The sequence below is a fragment of the Parasteatoda tepidariorum genome, chromosome X2 (assembly GCF_043381705.1).
Source record: "Parasteatoda tepidariorum isolate YZ-2023 chromosome X2, CAS_Ptep_4.0, whole genome shotgun sequence".
Classification (NCBI taxonomy): Eukaryota; Metazoa; Arthropoda; class Arachnida; order Araneae; family Theridiidae; genus Parasteatoda; species Parasteatoda tepidariorum.
The window spans coordinates 42,310,724-42,334,154 of NC_092215.1; the positions used below are offsets into that span (position 1 = coordinate 42,310,724).

Genomic DNA, 23,431 nt, shown 5'->3' on the forward strand with positions numbered 1-23,431 from the left:
TATACCCATAACTGCCCAATAATTCGAATTACTGACATTTTTCATGAAATATTTTTGATTATTTCTAAGATTAAAAAGATTGCATATTTAGATTCTAGTTTAAGGTAGACTAATCTTTGGAATTAAGTAATTCAAGCAGCGTTCTTCGGTAAAGTGAAGTGAATGAAGTGATAAATTATAATATTTTTTTTAAGTATAAACAGACATCACATCAACAAGTTGACTGTTATTTCATCAACTGTTATTTCTAAGTCGTTTGTAGCGTTATAAGTTGTATATTATAAGCATACTGAATCAAATGATAAATTAATGTATGCTATGAATCTCAGCAGATGAGATCTTTTCTTATGGTTTTTACTGCGCGTGACATTTTTTTCCCAGACAGTTTTATCTCAAGGTCATCTTTATCCTCAAAAAACTAACAGTTCTGGCATTTTGAGAGATTAAAAAAGAAAATTATCATAGCAAAAAAAGAATCCATGGAATTAATCCTAATAATCTATCCTCATAGGAAGAATACAAATAACCTCACATTTTACCTTACAAGTGAAAAAAAATATAATCATCTAGGGAAAAATTATAATCATCAGGAAAAAAATAAAAATCACCAGGGGAAAAAATAAATGCTAAAAGGTAGAAAAGATCTGTATAGCTTAAACGAATTTCAAACGTGCCTCGAAAACAACCAACCATTTCTTTATTAAAATCGATGAATAAATATTCTAAATAACATTTTAGTTATTTTAAGTAAATTAAAGTTTTCTTTTTTTGTCTCTTCATTTTTTTCAGACTTAGTAAACAAATTGCTTGGGTTAAATAATTTGATTTGTCCCAAACTGTTTGTGTAAGGGGAAATTTTTAAGGAGTTTTCAAAAAAGCATCTGCCTTCATTCATGTATTAATTATTACAGAAACACACTTTCCATTAAATGAAGGTGTGAATTTTAAAAAAAATTATAAATTCCACATTTAAAAAAATGGCATGTGTGTCAAAATGAAGACTATACTTTCCCTTTAATTACTTCTCCTCAAGCTTCAAGTTAGCGAAATTTATTATTTTTATCGCCCATTAACCGTTTTCGTCTTGGCGTTCACATACATCTTTGGCGCCTTTTGTATGTTGCCAAACAAAATACTAGATTCTTTCGACTGTCAGTTGCGAAATGTACCTTACACTTTCTTCCATTTCGAAAACAACATTGTAATGCTGATGCGTAGTGTTTTCACCCACTGCAAATTTTAAGACGTGAAAAAATATCTAAATGTTTCGTTAAGTAAAACTAAAATAAGATCTTTCTTTGAGAAAACTCAATTTATTTTAAGAATGTCACTCAATTAAATGTCACTTAAAATATGTCACTTAGACACACTTAGACTATAGATTATGCATGCCAAATATGAAACTACATATATTGAATAAATAAAATTCTGACGTTCTTTCTTGATATTCTATTATTTTAATTATTCTTTTGAATAATTATTTTTATCACAGAATTAAATCAAAATATTACCTATAATATTCTATTGTATTAATTAGAATAATAGCTGCTTGTATATATAGTTTTTTTAGAATTATTTCTTTGAAAATTGATTTCATCAATTGGATAATATTGAATCCAATCATCATTTTCGTTATCCTTTCACATTTGTTTGAATCATCGGCTTGAGCAAGGGGGTGGGGAGCAGACGCCTGAATAACCTTTAAAATTTTCTTTGTAAAGAAATGAAAAAAAATTAAAAATTACTTAAAAAAATAAATTATAATAATTTCGATATTTCCTTCTTTTTTTAGCATTAGAAATTAGAAGCAATTCTTATAAATTTATTTATTTATTTTTTATCAAAGGGATCTTTTTGCTCGATGTATCATTTAGAAAAAATGAAATATCACTAACAATTTAAAATAAATATTAAAAAAAAACTCTTTAAGAAAAGGATTGCTGAGTTCCTTTTTAGATGATGGGACAATATTTTCCAGGCTGTGGCTACGGGGATGTAGGTAAGGGCTCAAACACCCCATTGTATGCGGCAATTTTCTGTTTTTTCGTTTATTTTGGAGGATTTTTTTTCTATTTAGTTTTAGAACATTTGTTTAAATATTTTATTGGGTGCAAAATAAAAATTAAAACCCCTGGCTTTCCCTCAATATAAATGTTTCTTCACAGATCAAAATAAGGTGATCAGCCTGAACTTCGCAGCGAAATCTACTTTTCGCATCACAGACATCAATGAGTAATACCCTCACGAAAATTCGTCACAGAAGAGAATCAAAATTAATATACCTTCTTCCCCCTTGATTTCTCAGCAATTCTCTCACTAAAATTTGTCAAAGAAAGGAATCAAAATTAATATACCCTTTTCCTCTTTGATTCTTCCGCAATTCTCTCACGAAAATTCGTCAAAGAATGGAATCAAAATTAATACACCTTCTTCCCCCTTGATTCCTCAGCAATTCCCTCGCGAAAATTCGTCAAATAAGGGAATCAAAATTAATATACGTTCTTCCCCCTTGATTCCTCAGCAATTCCCTCACGAAAATTTATCAAAGAACGGAATTAAATATCACCTTCATAATTAATTAATATCACCACAATTAATATCAATTAAATATCACCACATATAATACACCTTCTTACCTTGTTGTAACATACGAAATTTTAGACAAAAGTAAAAACAAAATTAAATCAAATTAAAATGATTAAAAATGAATTAAGCCAAATAATGGGATTGCTCTAGACTTTCGAAAGCACTGGCCTAAGGGCCAGTGCTTTCCAAAACTGCCAAATTATGGGCACTTGTTTTACCAAATGTATGTACCTATCAAAAATAATATAAATTTTTACATTTAGATGTACCTGAATAGTAAATATTTTATAATTAGAAAAAAAATATATTTATTTAATCAGTAATAATTCGATCAAAAATTAAAAACAGGATACCCAGATTAGTTGCCTTAAAAAGTTTAAAATCAGGTAATTTGGAAGAAAAAAAAAGGAAAAAGAATTTAAAAATTTACTTTTTCATGTGTACTGCATATGTAATGCTAATTAGGTAATAAAAAGTTCGCTAAAACTGGGATACAACAGTGAGATATCATTAACATCTGGATGGTGTTTACAGTGTGAACTCCCTGAATAACTTTTGATCTTATGATCATTTTTACAGTTCCATGTTCAAATCTTTATTGTTCGGGAGCTTAGCCTTAAATAAGCTAATTAATTTACGATATTTTAAGTTCCGAAATCAGATGCGAAAACGAACATTCTCTGAATAAACACCTATTTTTGGACAATTTTGGATCTTTGAATATCAAAATACGGGGGTAGCCGCATTCTGGTCAAAATAATTTTAGCAGGAGAGCAATCGAAATTTGGGACCCATTAATGCAAATTTTATTTTTTGCTTAGATCACTATATCCCGAGAGCTCTTTAAGCAAATAGCAAAACTTTTACACATAATCTTGAAATTCATTTTTAAAAAATAGTTTTTTATTTTTTTTAATTTTTTTTATTTAATTGCAGTCTAAAAATGTTTTAATTGTAAGGTATGTAAATTTTTACATAATTTTTGAGCATGTAATTTTAAATGACAAAATACAATATTTAAATGAAATCATTAGAGCTGTTCTCACGAAATCAAATTGGAATAAATAACATTTTTAAAATTGAATTTCTAAGAAACTATTTCGATCGACTTCATTCAAATTTTTAATTTTGTCATTTAAAATTTACTTCAACATGATGTGAAATGATTTATGTACCCTTTACAACTCAAAGTTATTCTTAATAAAAATATTTATTAAAAATATATCATCTCAAAGGAATTATATATATATATATATGTATTTTATAGATCTTACTGTCAAGCATATATAAAATTTTTGCATTTTATTATGAGAATTTAGTTTAGTGCTGTCCCACCGATGTAAAATTTCTGTGCTCGCCTATGGTTTGAATAATATTTATCTATATCTTTATTTCCTATTTATTGAATTTTTTCACCGAAAAATATATTTAGTTTATTTAATAGTATAGTTATGGAACGGAAATAAATTGGATTAAATACTTATCACTGTTAAATCTGTGCTAAAGATTCAATCTTAGTAAAATTGATTTTATTTATTTCAGTTGTTCGTTAACAGATGTCGCCACCACAACACGCTAACTAAAAATGTTTCAACGTAATGGACAATTAGAACCTTTTTGTTAAATTTTTTTTTATTTTCCCTCATTTTTAATCTGAACATATTGAAAATTCTCTCCTGAAACAGAATTCAAATTGTTTTTTCCCCCTCAAACGTTCAGTTATTTAATTATTAAACATTTAAATTGCCTGATAAAGGCTTCCGTATGTGATGCAATCAAAAACGATCCCTGATTAGTTACGACGTCACGTGCGTTAAATGAAAACGTGCCGCCTCCATCCGCTAAGGCTATTTCAATGCTCTTTTAGTTTTGATATTACTTCATCGTATGTCGTATGAACATCCTTTGTATATTATTGGTAAAAATTTTGTGAATTAAATTTATACGGCTTTGAGAGTGCGTGCAAAATGAAAGAAAGATATTTGAAACTTCAAACTGTATATGTATCACTAAAATAGCTAAAGAAATAAATATTCAGCTTTTCAAAGCGAATCAAAATTTCTTTTCGGATGAAATTAGTGCTGTTAAAGTTCATAAAAAATATTACTTTATTCCACTTATTTTTAAGTTAAAAAAATGCTCAATTACAGTGTGATTAATTAATTAAAGTTTGTCGCAGATTGGATAGAAATAGTATATATTTAGATATAGTATGCCCGATATACCCAAGACTATTTTTTTTAAGGTTAAGTTCCATAGATATGGCTAATCCTACGTCACCTGACAACGTCAATAATGACGGGTTCCAATAGTAAGACGGAACCGAACTCGTAACATGATGTTTTTCAATGAACCTGAACTGACAAATGTTTTTCGTTGAATTTTAATAATAAAATAGGTCATTTAAATATATTAAAAGACTGGATTGGATTGAAAATTATTGGTTAGAATAATTGGTAGAAATAGAAATAATATAGAAATAATAGCAATGGTAGAAATAAAATAGAAATAATTTGTATAATAGCATCATTGATTTTTAGTTTAAGGCTAGTTAAATTGTAAAAAAATGAAAGATTGGTTATGAGTTTCGCTTATATGAGTTTGGTTACGGATAACAATTGTAATGACATTCCCCGTTAATCTTACGAAATTTATTATTTCATCATTTTTTTTGCTCATGAACCAAAATGAGAGACATAATTGCTGTTTAAGCTTTTCATGTAAGTTTGTATGATAAAACATAATTAAGAATGTAAATACAAGCAAACATAAAAGTTATTTACTGAAATTTAACAAAATTATAATAGATTTATAAAAAAAATAGTGCATAGCTCTTACCACTCTGCGTGATTATACGGGCAGCGTGATTATACGTTCTGCATGATTATACGGTCTGCGTGATTAACCGGTTCTTTTTATGAGGGTAAAATTTATGAAGATTATAACATACATTTTTTGAACCTTAAAAAAAACGGAAGAGGAGATATTAGGGGTTGCAAGTTAATATAAATGTTAAAAAAAAAAAAATCTCATATTATAATGACTCATTGTAGAGAATATAAAAACACATGCGATTTACTAATTTATTTCAATAACATATACTCAATTTTTAAAAAAAATTATTATTAATTATCATTAAATCTAACTATTAATAACGATAATTAATTACGATTAGATATTATAAAACTTTTTTATGCATGTAATATTTTTAAAACACAGTCTTCATAATTACACAGTTATACTTCTTTATTGTTTTGTGAAATTTAACAACAATATGTGAGCTTAATATAAATATTCAAAGATGATGCTGAGTAAATAGAAAACAACAGAAATAGTATAATAATAGAAAGAGTATAATAGAAAGTATAATAGAAAACAGTACTTTGTTTCTGTTTGTAAATTAATTACTTGATAACACACAATATATTTAAATGCTGGGCTGTATGAGGTATTAATGTAAGCGAGAATTCATAATTGCCTGAGAGGCATTCTAACAAAAAAAATTCAATCATTTTTGTAGTTCTAAAATTCTTATATATTGTGTATGACTTATATATTGTGTATGAATGTAGACTAAAGTAAAACACTGCCGATGTGCGTTGAGGGTTAAAATTATTGTAATGGGCAGCAGTCCAAGAGGAAGTGATGGGAAATAAATATTAGTCCGTTAAAAGGTTTTCATTTTGTTATTGTATTTCAGATAATATATTTTGATACTACAAGTGAAAATCCAGTTAAAATTAGATCCTTTTAAATAAGATAAGTTACAGAACGCTTTGTTTCCAACCAATTGCATTCTAATTGAACTATCATAGACTGATTATACGTCGATTGCACTGTCACGCACCATTTTTAATTAATTAATAATTATTATTAATTTCCTTTTGTTTTCGCATTATCTGGCACATGCTGAAGTGATTGAATTTTTTTTATATATATTAACCTTCAATGCACCACAATCAGTAGGGTAGAATAACAATTGTCTAGTTCCAGCTTAAAGATTATTAATGTAACCGAGATTTCTCAAAATATATGTAACTTTTTTTTTATTTCCTTGAGAATCCCGAAAACTTCAAACGTATGAATAATCTTATACTATCTTATTTTGAGAATTTTTAATGCTTCATAATTAGAATTTGAAAGAAGGATTAAGATATATAAACTAAGTGTGTTGTTATTTTAAACAAATTTTTTTGTGGGAACTATTAAATATGTATTATCATATCATAAAATTCTTTATGAGAAAAAAAGGATTAGTATCATATTTTTTTAACGTATACTAATTATAATAATAAAGCAAACAAAAATTATGAAATAAAAGTTATGATAATGTTTAATTTTTAACTTTGGAAAAAATAAATTAATATTTTAGAAACAATTGTGCTCGCTTAAAATAAACTCGACATACATTAAATAAATACTTAAGTCAATGCAAGTTTTATTTTAAGTGCCGTGAGACTACTTGGTGCAATATTATATATCGTGAAAAGGTTCTAAAGCTTCACCTTAAAATTTTTGCATTAAATTTTTTTAAGTGGGTAAAAAAAATTAAACAATGAAATCAATTTCAAAATAAACAAATAAAATACATATTTTAATTTATGATAAAAAGTATTAAGAACAATACCAAAGTTTCTCCAAAATATCTATTTTTTAATTGAATATCATTGAATCGAATGATAATCTCTACAGAAATCGTAATTCTCCAAAAAGTCGTAACAGTCTTTCGAAATCATAACTAATAACCAGTCCTTAAACCTGATTGTCCTTAAACTAAAAATCAATGATACTATTGCAATCAAATATATTATTTTCTATCCAAACCAGTTCCTTAATGTAGTTAAATAAATGCTTTAGTTATAAAATTTTGACGAGAAGCATACATCACTTCATGTTTATTGGGGAAAGTACTGTTAAAAGTACATGAGTGTTGTAAAAGTATGTTTATCGGGGATTCAGTTCAAGACTGTTAGGGAGACTGAGGGGTTGACGTCGTGATGTCATCATTAACTCTGTATAACCCCTATACCGTTGATGTGAAGTCTTTGCAGTTCCGAATTAATTCACCGCGATTTAGTGCATTTTAATTGCCCTCTTTAACGGAACCCAATATATCCGCAAATGGAAAATTCCATCCATACGTAATCCCTCGTTTCGAGCTTTTACAGTAAGGCGTTTTAGGTTTTATGCAAAGGCTTGATAAAAGTTTGAAATGGAAAAATTTAGGATTTGTCATATTTTTACAGTAATACTTGAAAAACTCAGTTTGTTTCAAAGAGTAAGCTTGGCTTGTCTTAACCCTTACCCACCCCCGTAGGAAGCATCCAGGGAATGCTGGTAACCCGAAGTGCGCGTATATGACTACATCAGTTTGAGAGAAAAGGAACACTAAGTCCCTGATGGCAACACTGTCGGTCGCTGGACTGACCGGTGATTTGGTCTAAGCACTAAGTTACTAAGCCCTGGGTCTAAGGCAGGGACTAATATATGTATCTATGGTCTAAGGGAAACCCGGAAGGGATGATGCACAGGATATAAATGTAAGGTGGTAAAGATTTTAAAAGTAACGCATAGATATTATATTATCCCTGACGCATAGATATTATATTATCCTATATTAGTCCCTGAAGTAACGTAAGTAACTTATAGAATTAGGGAGGTCTAGCGGAGCAGCAACTGCTACCCATTGCCCCACCCCCTGACCAGAAGGCTACAAAGAATTTATTAAAGAGTATTTCAAAGAATAAAGAAGGATGGCGAAAGATTAAGCTCTTGTCCTTACTGCAGTGTTTCCCAAACTTATGACTTTTGTGCACCCTTTCTAAATTTTCCTAACGCTGTGTACCACTAATAAAAAAATGAATGTATTTCTTTAAAAATATGTTTATTTTTCTTTCTCGGTACAAAGTTTTGTTAATAAGTTTGTTTGCATCAGTGAGCAGGATGATATTGTTTTTGCTGTGATGACAGCTGCTGTGATTAAAAAATTTGCAGAAAAGTTAAAAATCACAACTGGCTGTTGACACCACTAATTATTAACTGTTAACTCTGCAAAAAATAACCAATAGAAAAATACGTAATCTTACATTTTCATGGCTAGCTTTATTTTTAAATAAAATTTTTTGAAATTTTCATTTGTTGCAAAATATTTCAGATAGGAACGCGTACCTCTGCTAAACTGTTCCTGTACCCTTGGGGGTACACGTACCACACTTTGGGAAACACTGCCTTACTGGACTAGCAGAAGTTTCTCCTGATTCAATTAAGCACTTAAACTATTCGTAATATTATGGCTCATCAATAATTCTCTTTTTCAGTTAAAATTTAAAAGCGATGATGTTTAAAATCATTCTATCAAAAAATGAAAGAAAAAAAGTTATTAGACATTCAGAAGCAGAAACAATTGTGCATTTTCTTTTTTCTTTTTTTTTTTACTGCTGTTTCTATAACATCTTATAGAATTCTGTGAAATAATTGTTTCAGCACTGATAAAGAGAAACTTAACTGATAAACTGAAACTCTTTAAACTGATAAAGAAAGTATAAAAAAAAACAAGCTTTTGCGTGTTGGTAGCATATTTAAATATTTATTATAATTATTTACAATATTACAGACAGAATATGCTTTTCATACAATTTATATTTTCAAAAAAAAAAAATAAAAATTGCGTGTAAATCAAACTTATAGCAAATTAAGGGTTTCTCTTTCAGACTTTTTGAAAAACTATTATAAGTTAATCTAATTTCTAAGTATTATGATTATTTTCTTTAAAAATCACTAAAAGAAAGTCCACCCCCTCACGAAATGGTCATTTTTACGAAAAAATAAGCATCTCAGTAGCGCCTTCAATTCAAAATTTTTCATGCTCGGCTTTAAAATCTTTTTAATTTTGATGAATGACAAAAAATGGTAAACATGGATACGCAAATATTTCGAGTGATCTTTTTTTATGCTATCACTTCTAGAATAAAAATATTTTTTTCTGCTTCTAGAATATAAATTTTCCGATATCACTTTTAGAAAAGAATAAAATTCTGAGATGTTTATTGATGCCTAGAGATTTATTGTAAAAACCATTTCTAGTAGTCGAAACATTTTCATGTGATACTCTTGGATATTATAATTGTATTCTCGAGGTAATTTTTAATAAGAGATATTGACGATATTTTGAGGGGAGTTTTAGAATCTTTCTTTAATGTTCAGAAAATTTTTATTTGTAGAATATTTTGTACTATTTTTACTTCTAAAATCTGGGGGGGGATATTTTTCCAGACAAATTTATTAAATTCATAACTTCACAAAATAACAAATAAGAAAAGTACATTTATAACCATCGGTTTTGTTGTTTAGACATTTTTAATTGGAAAGAGAGTTATAATCTTTCTAAGTGGGCTGTGTTTTTATTATAATTACATAATATTTTTCTATGATTTTACTATTAAACTCCTGTTATATACCTATTAAAATTCTATCGTTTTTAATGGAAAGTAACTGAGAAAACTTTGTTTTCAGAAACAGTGAACTCTTATGGACCTCAGCCAGACTTTCCACGTGGTAATGTTTACTACTGGTGCAATTTTAGACATCCGAACACAGAATGGTGCGAGTTTGTTATTGAAGGAGCTCGGCAGTGGAAAAGTAGAAAAGTAGGCACAGGTAAAATATTTTTCATTTTTCATTAATTTCAGAAAATTCAAAAGAACAAAATCTGATGCTTACAAAAATGATGAAATTTTATATGGTTTTTTACAGAAAAAAATAGAATCCGGTAGTAGCATTTTTTTATTATTTTGTTAGTTCGTAAGGATTTTGCCACACGCTCGCTCTCTATTTATGCCACATTAGTTGCGTGGTTCAACAATTTACAGTAAAATAATACCTACTATAAAATCCTATTGGAGCAATAGAGATTTTTTTTTCTTTTGATTTTTTTTCCTTTAAGTATTTATTTAATTAGTTATTTACTTTTTTACAATCACCCTAATATGCTTCATAAAACTGTGCTTTGAATAAGAGCATTAAAAATTAATAAAATTTTTACAGCATGTTGTATTTGCGTATTTGATTTTTTTAATTATTTTTCTATTTTGTGCATAATTTGAAATGAAAAATGTTTTAATTCATATCTAATCAAATGAATCCCCTGGTTTATATCCGTATTCATTATGCTTAAAGAAAAAAGGATTTTTTTTTTTGAAAAATAGTGTAGAAATTCATAGATTTAAATATTTAATAACTGGGAAGCTTTTATAATTTTTTTTTATTTTTAAAAACATTAGAGCCATTTTACTTAAGTGCGCGTAATGCAACTGAAAAGGTGTTGATTTTACTTATATTAACAAACAAAAATTCTGAGAGGGTACGTTGATTCCTTAATTATTGAGGAATTAAAATCAAATTTGCATATTTCAGATTTGGATGAGTTCATAAATTTTATATCTTATAAATTTTTTCTCATATTTTTATGTGCAGTGTAGCTCATAAATTACTCCCATAATATTAAAAAACTAAACCATACTAATGATAGAGATCAAAAAGAGTACATATTAGGGGTTACAAATTAGTATTTTTGCAAACAAAAGCAAAAATAAACTATCGAAATCTGACAAATCGCAGTTGAGAGAGGCAGTTGAATGAAACACTAAAACCTGTTTGATTGCATAGGAGATGAAAGACGTTTATTAAAAAAAAACGCATTCATATATTTACCTGAAATCAAGCAAGTTTTGATGTTATGTACGTACAAACTTTTTTTTAAAATGTCATTTGGCAGAAAAAAAAACTGAAGAAAGGAATTTTCTGAAAATAATTGTTTTTTTTTTGTTGTTTTTTTTGTTGATTTTTTTTTAGAAATCTAGAGAGAAAGATAGTAATCAAAGAAATTTTTTTTTAATACTAACATACTTAATATTTAAATACATTTTACTTTTTTTACAGTAATCTCAAGATGAAAAAAAAGCCTAATTTATTTTAGATAATATTTTAAAATTTTATAATCTTAAAGGTGATTATACTTTGCGAAATCATTTTGCCTCATTTTTATATTATATGCGTCATTTATTTGTAAAGAAATGTAGTGTTTATGTTTATATTATTTCCACTTGGAAATTAAGTGTTTATCGTACTGTTCTTAAAGAACTCTTTGGAACCTATTTTAAAATAGCAATTTTATGAATATGCCAAAAAAATTCTCATTTTTTTGTTGCCTTTTTTGATACGACACATTCATATGACACATATCATATGACACATTCTTATTTTCATATGACACTTTCTTATTTTCTAATATATGAGTAAATCCAATATTTAATTATTTATTTAAAAAATTATAAATGATAAATTTATATGAGGTTCATTCTTTTGTTATTGAAAATAATTAGGATGAATCATGATTTAAAATTGAAAGAAAAACTTTTCTTATTAAATTATTTTCCATTATGAAATGCAAATAATCATGCTTCATAAAAACATCAAACAGTCCTTCATGTTCATTTTATTGAGTTATAGCGTGATAAATAACATTGATTTATTTTAACAAAAAAACTAAACCTTCACCACTTAAAAATATTTAAGTGCTAGTATATTAGCTAAAGCAAAAATATTTTTCCTCACTCGAAAAATATTCGAACTATATATTATAGTTTTCTCTTAATACAAATCTGATTACCTCGTACCCTAGCACTTCCGAGCATGACGTCACAGATTTACTGACAGGCCTTGGCTCTCAGTGGCTATGATTGGGCACACAAGAAATCAAACATGGTAGACAGAAGACGCTCTTTATTTAGACATAATGAAGAAAAGACAACAAAAAAATCACACTGAAAATGACACGCATCGTCTTTTACCTAATGGATTTTAAAAGGGAAAGATCACAAGTTATCCGGAACACGAGTCTAATATAATAATTATGATAGGATAGAATACTTTGAAAGAAGTGTCTCTCGGGATTTCAGATTTCCCTATTATGATTATAGATATTTATACTATAACGATAATTATTATGATAATTATACTATTATGATAATTATTATGATAATTATACCATTATGATAATTATACTATTATGATAATTATTTTATGATAATTATTATGATAATTATACTATAATGATAGTTATTTCATTCTTTACTCACTATGACAATTGTCTTATTATGATAATTATTACATTCTTTAATCTAAAATTAGAAGTGAAATGTCGGATGTAAATTGCTAACTATGAGAACGAGTTTCGTTTTGAATAATGAATTTTTAAAAAAAAAGAGAATTTAAACAAATAAATAATGTAAAAAGCATTTCTTAAAGCTTTTTATGTTACATTCTCCTTCGCTGAAATGCTGTAATTTACTTACAACACTTACCCTTTGCTCAAAGCATAAATTATATAAAAAGACTAAAATTTGTAATATTAACATATAAGCAATATTCCCATATAAAATATCACAAATTACCCAATTATTACACTGTTTGACGCTTCCATCCTCAGAAAGGGTTAAATTATTTCCAGTGTTATCCATGTTTTGCCACGTCTTAAAGGCATTAAAAATAAATTCCATTTATTAAATTATTGCTTATTTCTTTATAACCCTAGGCACAATATTTGGACAAAAATTTAAACTGAAAGATTATAAATATCAGACATGTAAACTGTAACAATAAAATAGATAATAAATCAGCTTAAATAATTTCAGTATTGTTTATAACACACTCATATTACTGAATTAAGAGAAGAAAAATTTCAAAAATATCTTGTGTTTAATATTAGATATTAAATATCAACAATATCTAATAATAAACAAAACTATCAACACTGTGAATAAGTTCAATGCATAAAAATATTATTAAAAGAAATATCAAATATGGGAAATAAGTTTTAAGTAATAAGTTTTAATCAAAATCAATAAACATTATTGTTATTTAAACGATAATTATTTCAAAGATTATTATCAGAGCAAAAGTACAGAATTAAATTAATAATATCGATAATCATCAATACCATTGAAAAAATTAATACCATTTATCAGATAAATATAAACACAGGTACCATTTTTTTAAATTATTTCAAAATATTTCAAATAAGCGGAAATCAAATTTAATAACACTTTCATTCCCGACAAAATTTCATAACCTCATCATAACATCAATCACCACTCGAATTGATATTCTAATAAATTTTTTATTAATTGATGTACCACAATCTCGCAAAAGTATCACTATAAAATCACACTTTTTATAATGCAGAAAAGTTTTAACTGAAAATTAGAAATCACTTTATTTTTAGTTAATTTCCAAAAGGGGAAACCCAGCACTCAGGCACCATTTCTTTCGTACACAAAATAGAACATTCGTTAAATTTCTGTAAAAAGATATCCAATCAGATTTTGTGAAGTCCGATTTTTACCCCTTTCATGATGACGTGGGCAGATTTTGATAACAGCAAAATAATCAAATTTTCTTCCGTTCACACTTAAATAATGACCCGAACTCTTTCGCCACTCCTGCTCACACATTCCATACCCTGCCCAACCAAAAAATAAATAAATAAAACATCCTGCTATGACGTAGTCATCGGCACACAGGGAGGAAAGACTTAAAGTGATTTGATCTCCTATACATTAAAATATGTCTAAGTCGAAGTGCTTTAATATGAAATGCAAGGGAATATCTTGCAAACTTATCCCGATAATCTCAGTCATTGGCTAAACGGGAATTATTCTTTCTTACAACTCATTCAAAAAATAGGTCGAGGAATTTCTCCGTTAAAGGAAAAACTTAAAAAGTTAATTTTTGCTTTCTTAAAATCTAAATTTAGAACTAAAATGCCAAATAAGAATAATAAATGTGAGAGGCTTTTCGTTTAGATTAATAAATTAAAGATAATTTAAATAAAGAAATAACATAAGATGTATTAAAGCTTTTTATGTTGCACACACACACACACGCGCGCGCGCGCACATATATATATATATATATATATATATAATACTGGATTATTCAGGTTTTTCTTACGCCTGTTTCGTATATTTTGATATTTCTGATCCATTCGCTATTATTTTACACTTTGGGATTGGGGTGGAAAAATTTAGAAGGCAGAATAAAGCAGTATGGCATTTGTCAACGAAAACCATATGCTCATACTCATTGAAAATTAATTTTATTNATAGTTAGGATACTAGAACATACTTACATAAGATTATCTTATTTTATAGGCCCACCTTCTTGTAGATTATGCGCAGTTAATTAATTAATTCTTATTTTTCTTTGTAATTTTTTTTGTCTCTTTATTGTACGGTGGTGATTTTTTGTAATGTAATGAGATAAAGGAGGAAAGTTTTCGCCTTCCAATGAGGTAAGCCGGAATGAAATCCCAGAGATGGTTGGTTGATACGAATTCCGCATCCTTCTTGCACCAACCACAGTGCTAACGTAAAATATTCTCAGTGGTAGATGTATCATGGTTCCTCTTACGGGATCTTAATCCTCTTGCGGGAGACTAATCGTGGGAGGTTTTCGTGGTTTTCTTCTCTATGTCACACAAATTCATGTCAGTTTCATAAAAAAGTTCTCCACGAAGGCACATTTCTCCCAATACTTGATCCAGGAATTCCCTTGTCTTCTTTCTATGAATTCAAAATTACAAGGCTGCAGAATTGAACATTAGTAGTCGTAAACCCAAAAAATTGAATCTTCTATACCACGACAGTTATAAAATGAAATAAAATAAAATGCAATGAGATTATCTCATATCTTAGAATTTGTTTTGAAGAAAGAGTGAAACACGTGCATGTTAGTCGAAGCAATAACAAGAAACACACTGATAGTGAGATATATTTTTAGAATTATCTTTTTCTTTTTTTATATTTAGGTCAATCATCTTTACAAAAACATGTCTTGCAGATAGTAAATTGACTGTTAGTTAAAGGAAGCCTTCTTTTTACCTTATTTATACCATCAGCGCGAAAATATTTCGTCTGAAATAATTCAGTCTAAAATCAATACATAAAAAATAGAGAGCATTCAAAAGTTTTTTTTATTTTTTTTTTCTTTGATACAGAAAATTTTACGGCAAAAACGCTTTTTCAATTTGTTTATTTTTTTTAATAATGCTTCATAATTCTGTTCTTTGCGAAAATATTTTATAAATTCTTTTTCATTGTTATCTCGTGCTATACACACTTCAAAAAAAGTTCCCAGAAATGCTGTACCAAATTGAAACATAATTCTTGTGTACCAAGAAAGTTAGTACCACCATTTTTCTTATTCAATAACACTGAAATCAGAAAAAAATATAAAGTAAGAATTTAAAATGAATTCTTAAAATAAAATTAATTTGTTAATCAAACTCAGAGAACATTACCAGAAGTGGGTGAAAATGTAAACAATTTCCCGTTATCCCCCAAAATTTTTTGAAAATAATGCATGAAAGGAGTAAATGCATGGTGTAAATGGGCAGACTACGGCCCGCGGTCAAACTGTGGCCCGCCAGAAGGTTTTATTCGACCCGCGGATGGAATTTGAACTTGCCGATCCGGGACGAATATGAACAATATACATCCATTGTTTTGTCTACTTTGTTTAAAGCCATTTTTGTTCTTCCTTTTTCAGAAAAGTTCTGATGACTTTTTTTCTTTCTCTATTTCTGTTCTACAAAACATAAATTAATGGAAATAGTTAGCACAGACTGCTTCATTGGTAAAATGTTGAAAGAAAAAGCTCTTTATAGAATAGCCTTAGATAGACTGAAGCAATTGTTTCTAAATATGCCAAAGTTTGAGTTTTACAAATCATTACAAAAAGCTAGTTTCCCAAATTTAATATTTCATGCCCAGAAAATCAGTGTTATGTTTGCTTCATCTTGGATATGTGAACAAGTGTTTCAACTATGAACCTTAGAAAAAATAATTTCAGAAGTAGACTAAGAGACAAATATTTAGCCTTATACTTTAAAATATGTTCATCTAACTTGGAACCTCAATATAAGGAACTTTTAAAAATGAAATCGCAATTTCATTCATCTCATTAAATATTTAAATTAAAACTTGTGTATCGTTTTTCTATTTTAGAAGTTTTTACTTAACTCACCAAACTTTTTTTTCTTCGATATTTTGCCCTAGACCAAGAAAGCTTGCCCATCCCTGGTGTAAACACTTATTTGTGTTAAAATTTAACCCTTTAAAGTGTGTAGGATTCGTTATAAACTTAGGGTTTATCAAATTTGGATAGGTATTGCACCGTAATTTTTACTGTGCATGTTTTATCAAAACTTGGAATTTTGCGGCATGCTTTTCATTACTTCAACAACACCTTAACAAAAGTAATATTTAACAAAATGCTAAACTAATTGTATTTGTTCAATTTTTTCCCCCAAAATTCGTATTTAAGAAATGCATTTTTGTTGATCCTATTTATTAAGATTTTCATCGTAAACTAAAAATAAATCCACTCTCCATCAGTTTCTTAGTAGAGCGAATTTTTAATAAACATTTAAACTTCATATCTCATGAATAATTTTTTTTTATGAATTAAGGATTTGAAATTAATGATCCTCACCTTGGGTATTAAAATGTAAGAATCACAAAAAACAAAATTTAAAATATCTTTTAACTAGTTCAATTTATTTGTCAAAGAAAAAATTTATAAACAAAAATATTGGCAGAATATTTACGATAATTTAAAATTATTTTTTTTGAAATATTTTAAAATAATCAATGTTTCATAATCTGTATGATAGACGTAAAAACATTGTATGAAACTAGCTCAAGATGAAGGATATTTACTATACTGCCAGTGACTTTTTTTTTTTTTTGAGCACAAACAGCTATTGTTTGCTAGTGTAAATTTAACAATTACGTATCTATTAAACTATCGGAAAGTGAAACGAAAAAAAGAAATCAACACTTTTGTTGCGGGAAAAATATTTACGTGTATCGTTATCTAATTTGTGATTTTATCAAAAGGTAAACATCTGTTCTTGTTCAATAAGCCTTACGCTTGGTATAAGTAAATAGTTAAAAATGGTAAAAGTAAACAATCAAATGGAAAACAAAACAGTTCAACAAAAATTTCTAATCTTTTTAGTGCTAAGTTTTCACTTTTCCTATCAACAACAGCGACTATCTGCATTAAATTCGTGGACCGACAAGGCATTTTTAAGTTAATATTTAAATTCTATTAGAAATCAAGGAAGCTACTGAAAAGTTAGATGATCTCAACACATGTGGTATAGTTGAGGATGACTGAACAAAATATGTTACTGACAGTTTTTATGTATAAATAATGACCTTAATCTAAATAATAATAATCTATATATATATATATATATATATATTACAATTTGGGACACAAATACAAAAACAATGAGAATCGAAGAAAATTATAGGATATAAAATTCCAAGTTGAGCGACAACTTCTATATTCATCAGATATATTCTATTTCCTATCTGGTGATTTTATGCACTTCAACTTCGATTCTCAATATTACGGTAGATAGTCTTCATCTGACTTGTTGGTTTATTTTGATTTTTCTTGGAGTAATAGGGGTATGATTGTTTGCGGTAATATGCAGCCAATTGTTGAAACTGCAATGGCTTCATGGTAATACCCCCCTGATGATGCTGCCGTATATGTCAGTACTTTGATTTCTTTTTAATATATTTCCTTTTTGATAGTTAGGATACTAGAACCAGTAGTGCTTTGTCATTTCGCTTATTTCGTGTTAATAATATTGGTTTTCTCCCTTTGTTCTGATAATTATAGTTCTTTTATGAGGTAATAACTTATTTAATTTTTAGAGATTTGGTTCGGGAATTCAGGGGAATCAAATAAAAATCTATATTGCACGGAGAAAAAATTTCTTGGTCAATGATCGTACTGTACGGTAAATATATTTCTAAAAAAGAGGATGATTCTGGTGAATAAACCAAAAAACATGGTATTTAAACCATTCATTTCGTAATTTTAACGTTTGCCATGGTAACGGTTTACCCGAAATTCTGGTTTTCAAAATTATAATTCAGTATTTAATACCATATAGTATTTAGTAACAAATAGTAACTAAAACGGAAATTTTACCGAATAAGTGGCTTTTGCGCCAAGTTATTATGTATTACGATAAAATCATCAAATCCATTTTATCGGGTATCCAGTGCCGGATTTAAGAATAGCATATTTTTGTCTTGAGCAGAATTTTAATTTAGAGAAGTCTTGGCAAAATTGATGAGACAGAGAAATATGTTCTCTAAAGAAAGATGTCTGCTTTAATAAAGGACGATTAAAAAATCTAAAGATGAAAACTAAATTAATATGATATCTAAATGAACACAAAATTAGAATTAGAAAATTACATTTATATTCATTTAAAGTCAATCAGGATTAAACTACACTACTACAGAAATATTTGTTTATTATTCTCATATTAAATTTGCTTTCAGTAAATGAGTAAATACAATCATATGTTTTGATGATTTTGTTTCTATTTTATCAAAATCTAATGGACAACAGTTGCAAATTGAACATAAATATTTTCCTAAAAATGACACATTAATTCTCTTAATGCTATTAATAGATTAAACATCTTTGAAAATTTATTTCCTAGGAAATTAAAGTACAAGTTGAAACCAACACAATCGTTTTAACAATTATTAGTTTAAACATGATTGAAAATTAATTTCCTTGTAAATTAAAGTGCATGTTGAAACCGAGACAATTGTTTTAACAAAAATTGGTAACTACATTTTTTGAAAACAGTTTTAATTTTAAAAAACATAGAAAAAAATTTTCATTTCAGCATAACTTGACTTATTTGGAACCATTTTTTATATTTTCGCTATAAGTTGAATTGCGTTTGTATTGAAAAGAAGCATGCTCGGCATTAAAATTGGAAATCGTTAACTTTAAACTAATTTTTTACTAGAAAGCCTGTTTTTTACTCATTATTTCAATAATTTCTAATCCTTTCTGGTTAAAAGTGATGTTTAAAAGACTAAAAGCCGAACCATGTGATGTTTTTTCTCCATGTTTCCGTGAAAAAGTTTTTCTTGAAAATTTGTCTTTCGATTGTTGCTTGATCTAGAAGTCCATTTTATTTTTTGGAGGTTCAAAATTATTAGAATCGTAACAGTATCTACATGAAAATTTCTCACCTAGAATCAAAAGGACTAAAAGATTGTACTAAAGTAGATCTCATTGCATGTAAATGACTCTTATAATAATTATCAGGTGTTTAAAAATGAAACAATGATTGTTGACACATTTTCAATATACCGTTATTTTATTAAACTTATCCTGCGTTTAACAAATGCTACTGAAAATTTAAGCCAATGAAATGAAAAATAATCTCTTATAATGGCTATTATTGGCAGATGTCTCCTCTTCTTAGAAAAGTTTAAAAGTAAACTTTCTGTTTTCGAAACTTTTTTTTAAAAATTTAGTATATCCGAAACTTTTCTTAAAAATAAAAGCATACGTTTTTGCATAGGCGCGAAATAAATTTAGTTTAAACGTGAAAAACACTTGTTCGATAAGAAATAATGAAATTTTTATATTGTTTTGCATAAATGCTATAATACATGTGACTGGGCAATAAATCCAAATTTTACCTGATACCAGGAACCAGCCGGGTAACGAAATATTTGCCGGTACCCAGAACCGGGGGAAAAATTTTCAATTTTAAACGGGTTCCCGGCAAAATTTTTGAACCCGATATATCTCTAATCCAGTTACATTGACGAAATTAGTAAAAATCAAAAAATTGAGAACTATCATATTTTTGTTACAAGTGAAAAGCATTATTTGTACACGACAGATGATAATTGTTGAGATCAACTTTAAAATAAAAATTATTTTTCCTGTTATCAAAAAAGTATTAACAAACAGTAACTGATTATACTTTTGCTTGAAATTCATTGATACTTTGTATTAGAAAATATTTAATTTCAAGTATCTAATCAGCGACTTTCTATGTAGCAACCGCTAGAAAAATGCCAGCGAAAAAAACAGATTATCCACAGAAACAGGACACACACTATGAACAAGTTTTATTTGCAAAAATTCTACATATATGGGAAAAAATTAAAAATCCTAGTTGCGAAACAAATATTTAATTAAGTGTAATTACATTGATCCGATTACATTGATCCGATTAATAAAAAACTTTGAGCTATCATATTTTTGTTATACAAAAGCAGTTATATAAAAGCAAGTGGACAGGTGTTGGCTCTAACTCAGCTTGTATGCAACAAGTCACAGTCAAAGAACTTATAATTTCATGAGTATTTTTCTTAATATACCTATGATTTTCCTGAACCATAATCTTATTACAAAAAAAACTTACTATTTTCAGAGAAATAAACGTCTTTATCTTAGCACCAGCAAGTCAACATCTTTAAATAAATATTATGCTGATAAACTGATAAAATTGTAATTTTATACTTACTTATAGTGTGTCAAAAAAACGGACCTTTCTGAGTAACCTTTGATCTTAACGATCGAATTTTCACGTTCTGGGACTCAAAATTAATGGTTCGACCAACTTAAGATACGATGACTCAATTAATATTTAAAACATATTTTTAAATATTATTTCCTCTGTTAAAGATTATAACCATATTAATTTTGTTTATTAAAGAAATAACTTTTTTTTTAAGAAATATTTCCATTAAAGTAAGTTAACTTAACGATATGACACTTTTTAGAAGAATTAAATGTTCCTATAATCCAAATAATGACTAAAAAATGTTTTGAAGAAGCTTAAAAATGTTTTGAAATTGCAATTATTGTAATTGTTTGTATTTATTAGGTTTTCAAAGTGTTTTTAAAAAAACTAAGGTTTTTTTCTAGATAATTTGTACTGGGAAAGTTTCAGCGTGCTCTCATTTGTTACAACAAAAATTAAGTTAGAAAAAAAGCGATTTTTTTTAAATGAAGAAAAGTTAATAGTTCTCTAAATACTTTTATGGATAAAATAATCATCCATAAAAATCTTCAGAAGAAGAATTTGCGTAAGAGTACTTTTTCAAACAAAACTAGGACAAACAATACCTTTGTAAAAGTTTAAAACAATAAATTACAGAAATTACAGTTTTGTAAAACGTTTAGCTGTGGTTTTCATTTTACAAAGTGTGAGTATAGCCTCGATTAGATAATATTACTAAAATGATAAATTATTTCAGGTGAATTTAAAAGCGCAATAGTTATCTAGAGAGCATATAAAGATACGATAGCGAAGCAAATTGTCTACAAAAAGATCTTTTTTCTCTTAGAATCTGTATTTATTTGCTCTTATTTATAAAATATTTAACTTTCAATTAAAAATTATTTACCTTATAATTTTTAATCGAGTTAATTATTTGCCTTATAATTTTTAATCGAGTTAATTATTTACCTTATAATTTTCAATTTAATTACCACTATATAAAAACCACTATTTAAAAACTTTTTAAAAGAATTGACAGGTCAAACATTGCGAATGGGGTCATAAAATATTTCCGAAAATTTCAGCGAAAATGAAATTTAAAAGTTTTGAATATTTCAGCGAAAAATTATTTTAAATGCGAGACTTACGGTCCTGATGTCACTTTTGTTGTGCAAGTTTAAGTGTTTTGTAATTTGTTCCATAAAATTATATCATAAAAATGCTAATTTTTTTTAAAAATTTAGCAATAAATTAATGGTTTTAATTGAAATTTTCATTAGCGAAATTATAATATTTTAACTCCTAATTTTAACTAGTATTCTATGAAATATTATGATTATGTTTTGCGAAGCTACTTTTGAGTAAATATTTGAACCAATTTTTAACATTCACTATCAAACAATACAATGAATATATGCATGTGCAACAAATTGTTCACATTTGTTTAAAAAGTCTTATACATTCTTTGCAAAGCATTTTAAAAGATCTCTGAAGAACTAAAAATTAAAAAAAGGCTTCCATCGAATACTTAATGTAAACTCCAATAATTATAAATACCTCCGGAATATCATTGACGGAGGATGTTTATCCATTTTGTTACTATTCTGGTATGTCTCCATATTCAGTTTACTTTAATCATTATAGAAAGACAGAAAATTCGTGATATCATTAACTATTTAAGGCGCTGATAAAATGTATTGCCCAAGCTCAATATCTTTATGAATTTGTAAAGATTAAATTCGTCAATTAAATATCAAATGAAGAATGAATTTTGATCAGGACACATTAAAAAGATCACGAACAATCCCTTCTTTATTAAAGAAATGACCCCTAGAAACTGAAGCTGTTGGATACTTCATTCGCTTCAAAATAGGAACTCAAAAACAGGCGCACGTTTTCAAGACCTGCCAGACGTGAATCTGAAGAAAAAAAAAGTGATTTGAAATATAAAACGAAAACTTGCCAACTGAAAATGGAAGGAAAAAAAAAGGTGAAGACAAAAATTGGAAAAAAAACCCACAGAAGCCGGGAAAGAAAAACGACGGAAAGAAGAACAAGAAAAACCTAAGTGGCAGAGAGATGAGCAAATCATGGTAAAATGTATTTTCCGTGAGCTATGGAGACTTGGTAAGGAACTAATGTTGTTAGCAAAGCAATTCATATGTATAAAACAAGATTCCAGTTTGTTTAATTAATGATTGAGTTTTTCATTTAGCTAATTAGTAAATAGAATTAAAGTAAATACTTACCACACATTTTTTTAAATTTTATTAATTTTTTACCCATTTGAATCGCATCGACACTGAAAATTGAGGTAAAAAGCTTAATTTTACAGTTTAATTTTGCAGTTAATTTTACAGTAAAATGAATTTTACGGATGCTGCACACTGGGTGCTAGTGCTTGTGCTTTTTTTTACCGTAATTCGATCTGGA

General features: G+C 27.7%; 1 protein-coding gene and 1 long non-coding RNA gene across 3 annotated transcripts in view; one reads left to right on the plus strand and one right to left on the minus strand.

Annotated features, from left to right (window-relative positions):
- LOC107447768 (CRISP/Allergen/PR-1) overlaps positions 1 to 23,431 on the plus strand; it is a 157,340-nt gene that overhangs the window by 101,049 nt on the left and 32,860 nt on the right. For both annotated transcript variants that reach the window (XM_016062772.4, XM_016062770.3), the window contains exon 7: positions 10,099 to 10,242. In XM_016062772.4, the coding sequence (XP_015918258.1) occupies positions 10,099 to 10,242 (144 nt within the window). The remainder of the gene's footprint in view (positions 1 to 10,098; positions 10,243 to 23,431) is intronic.
- Positions 1 to 23,431, minus strand: part of LOC107447769 (uncharacterized) — a 95,173-nt gene that overhangs the window by 60,484 nt on the left and 11,258 nt on the right. The gene's annotated exons all lie outside the window — the stretch shown is intronic.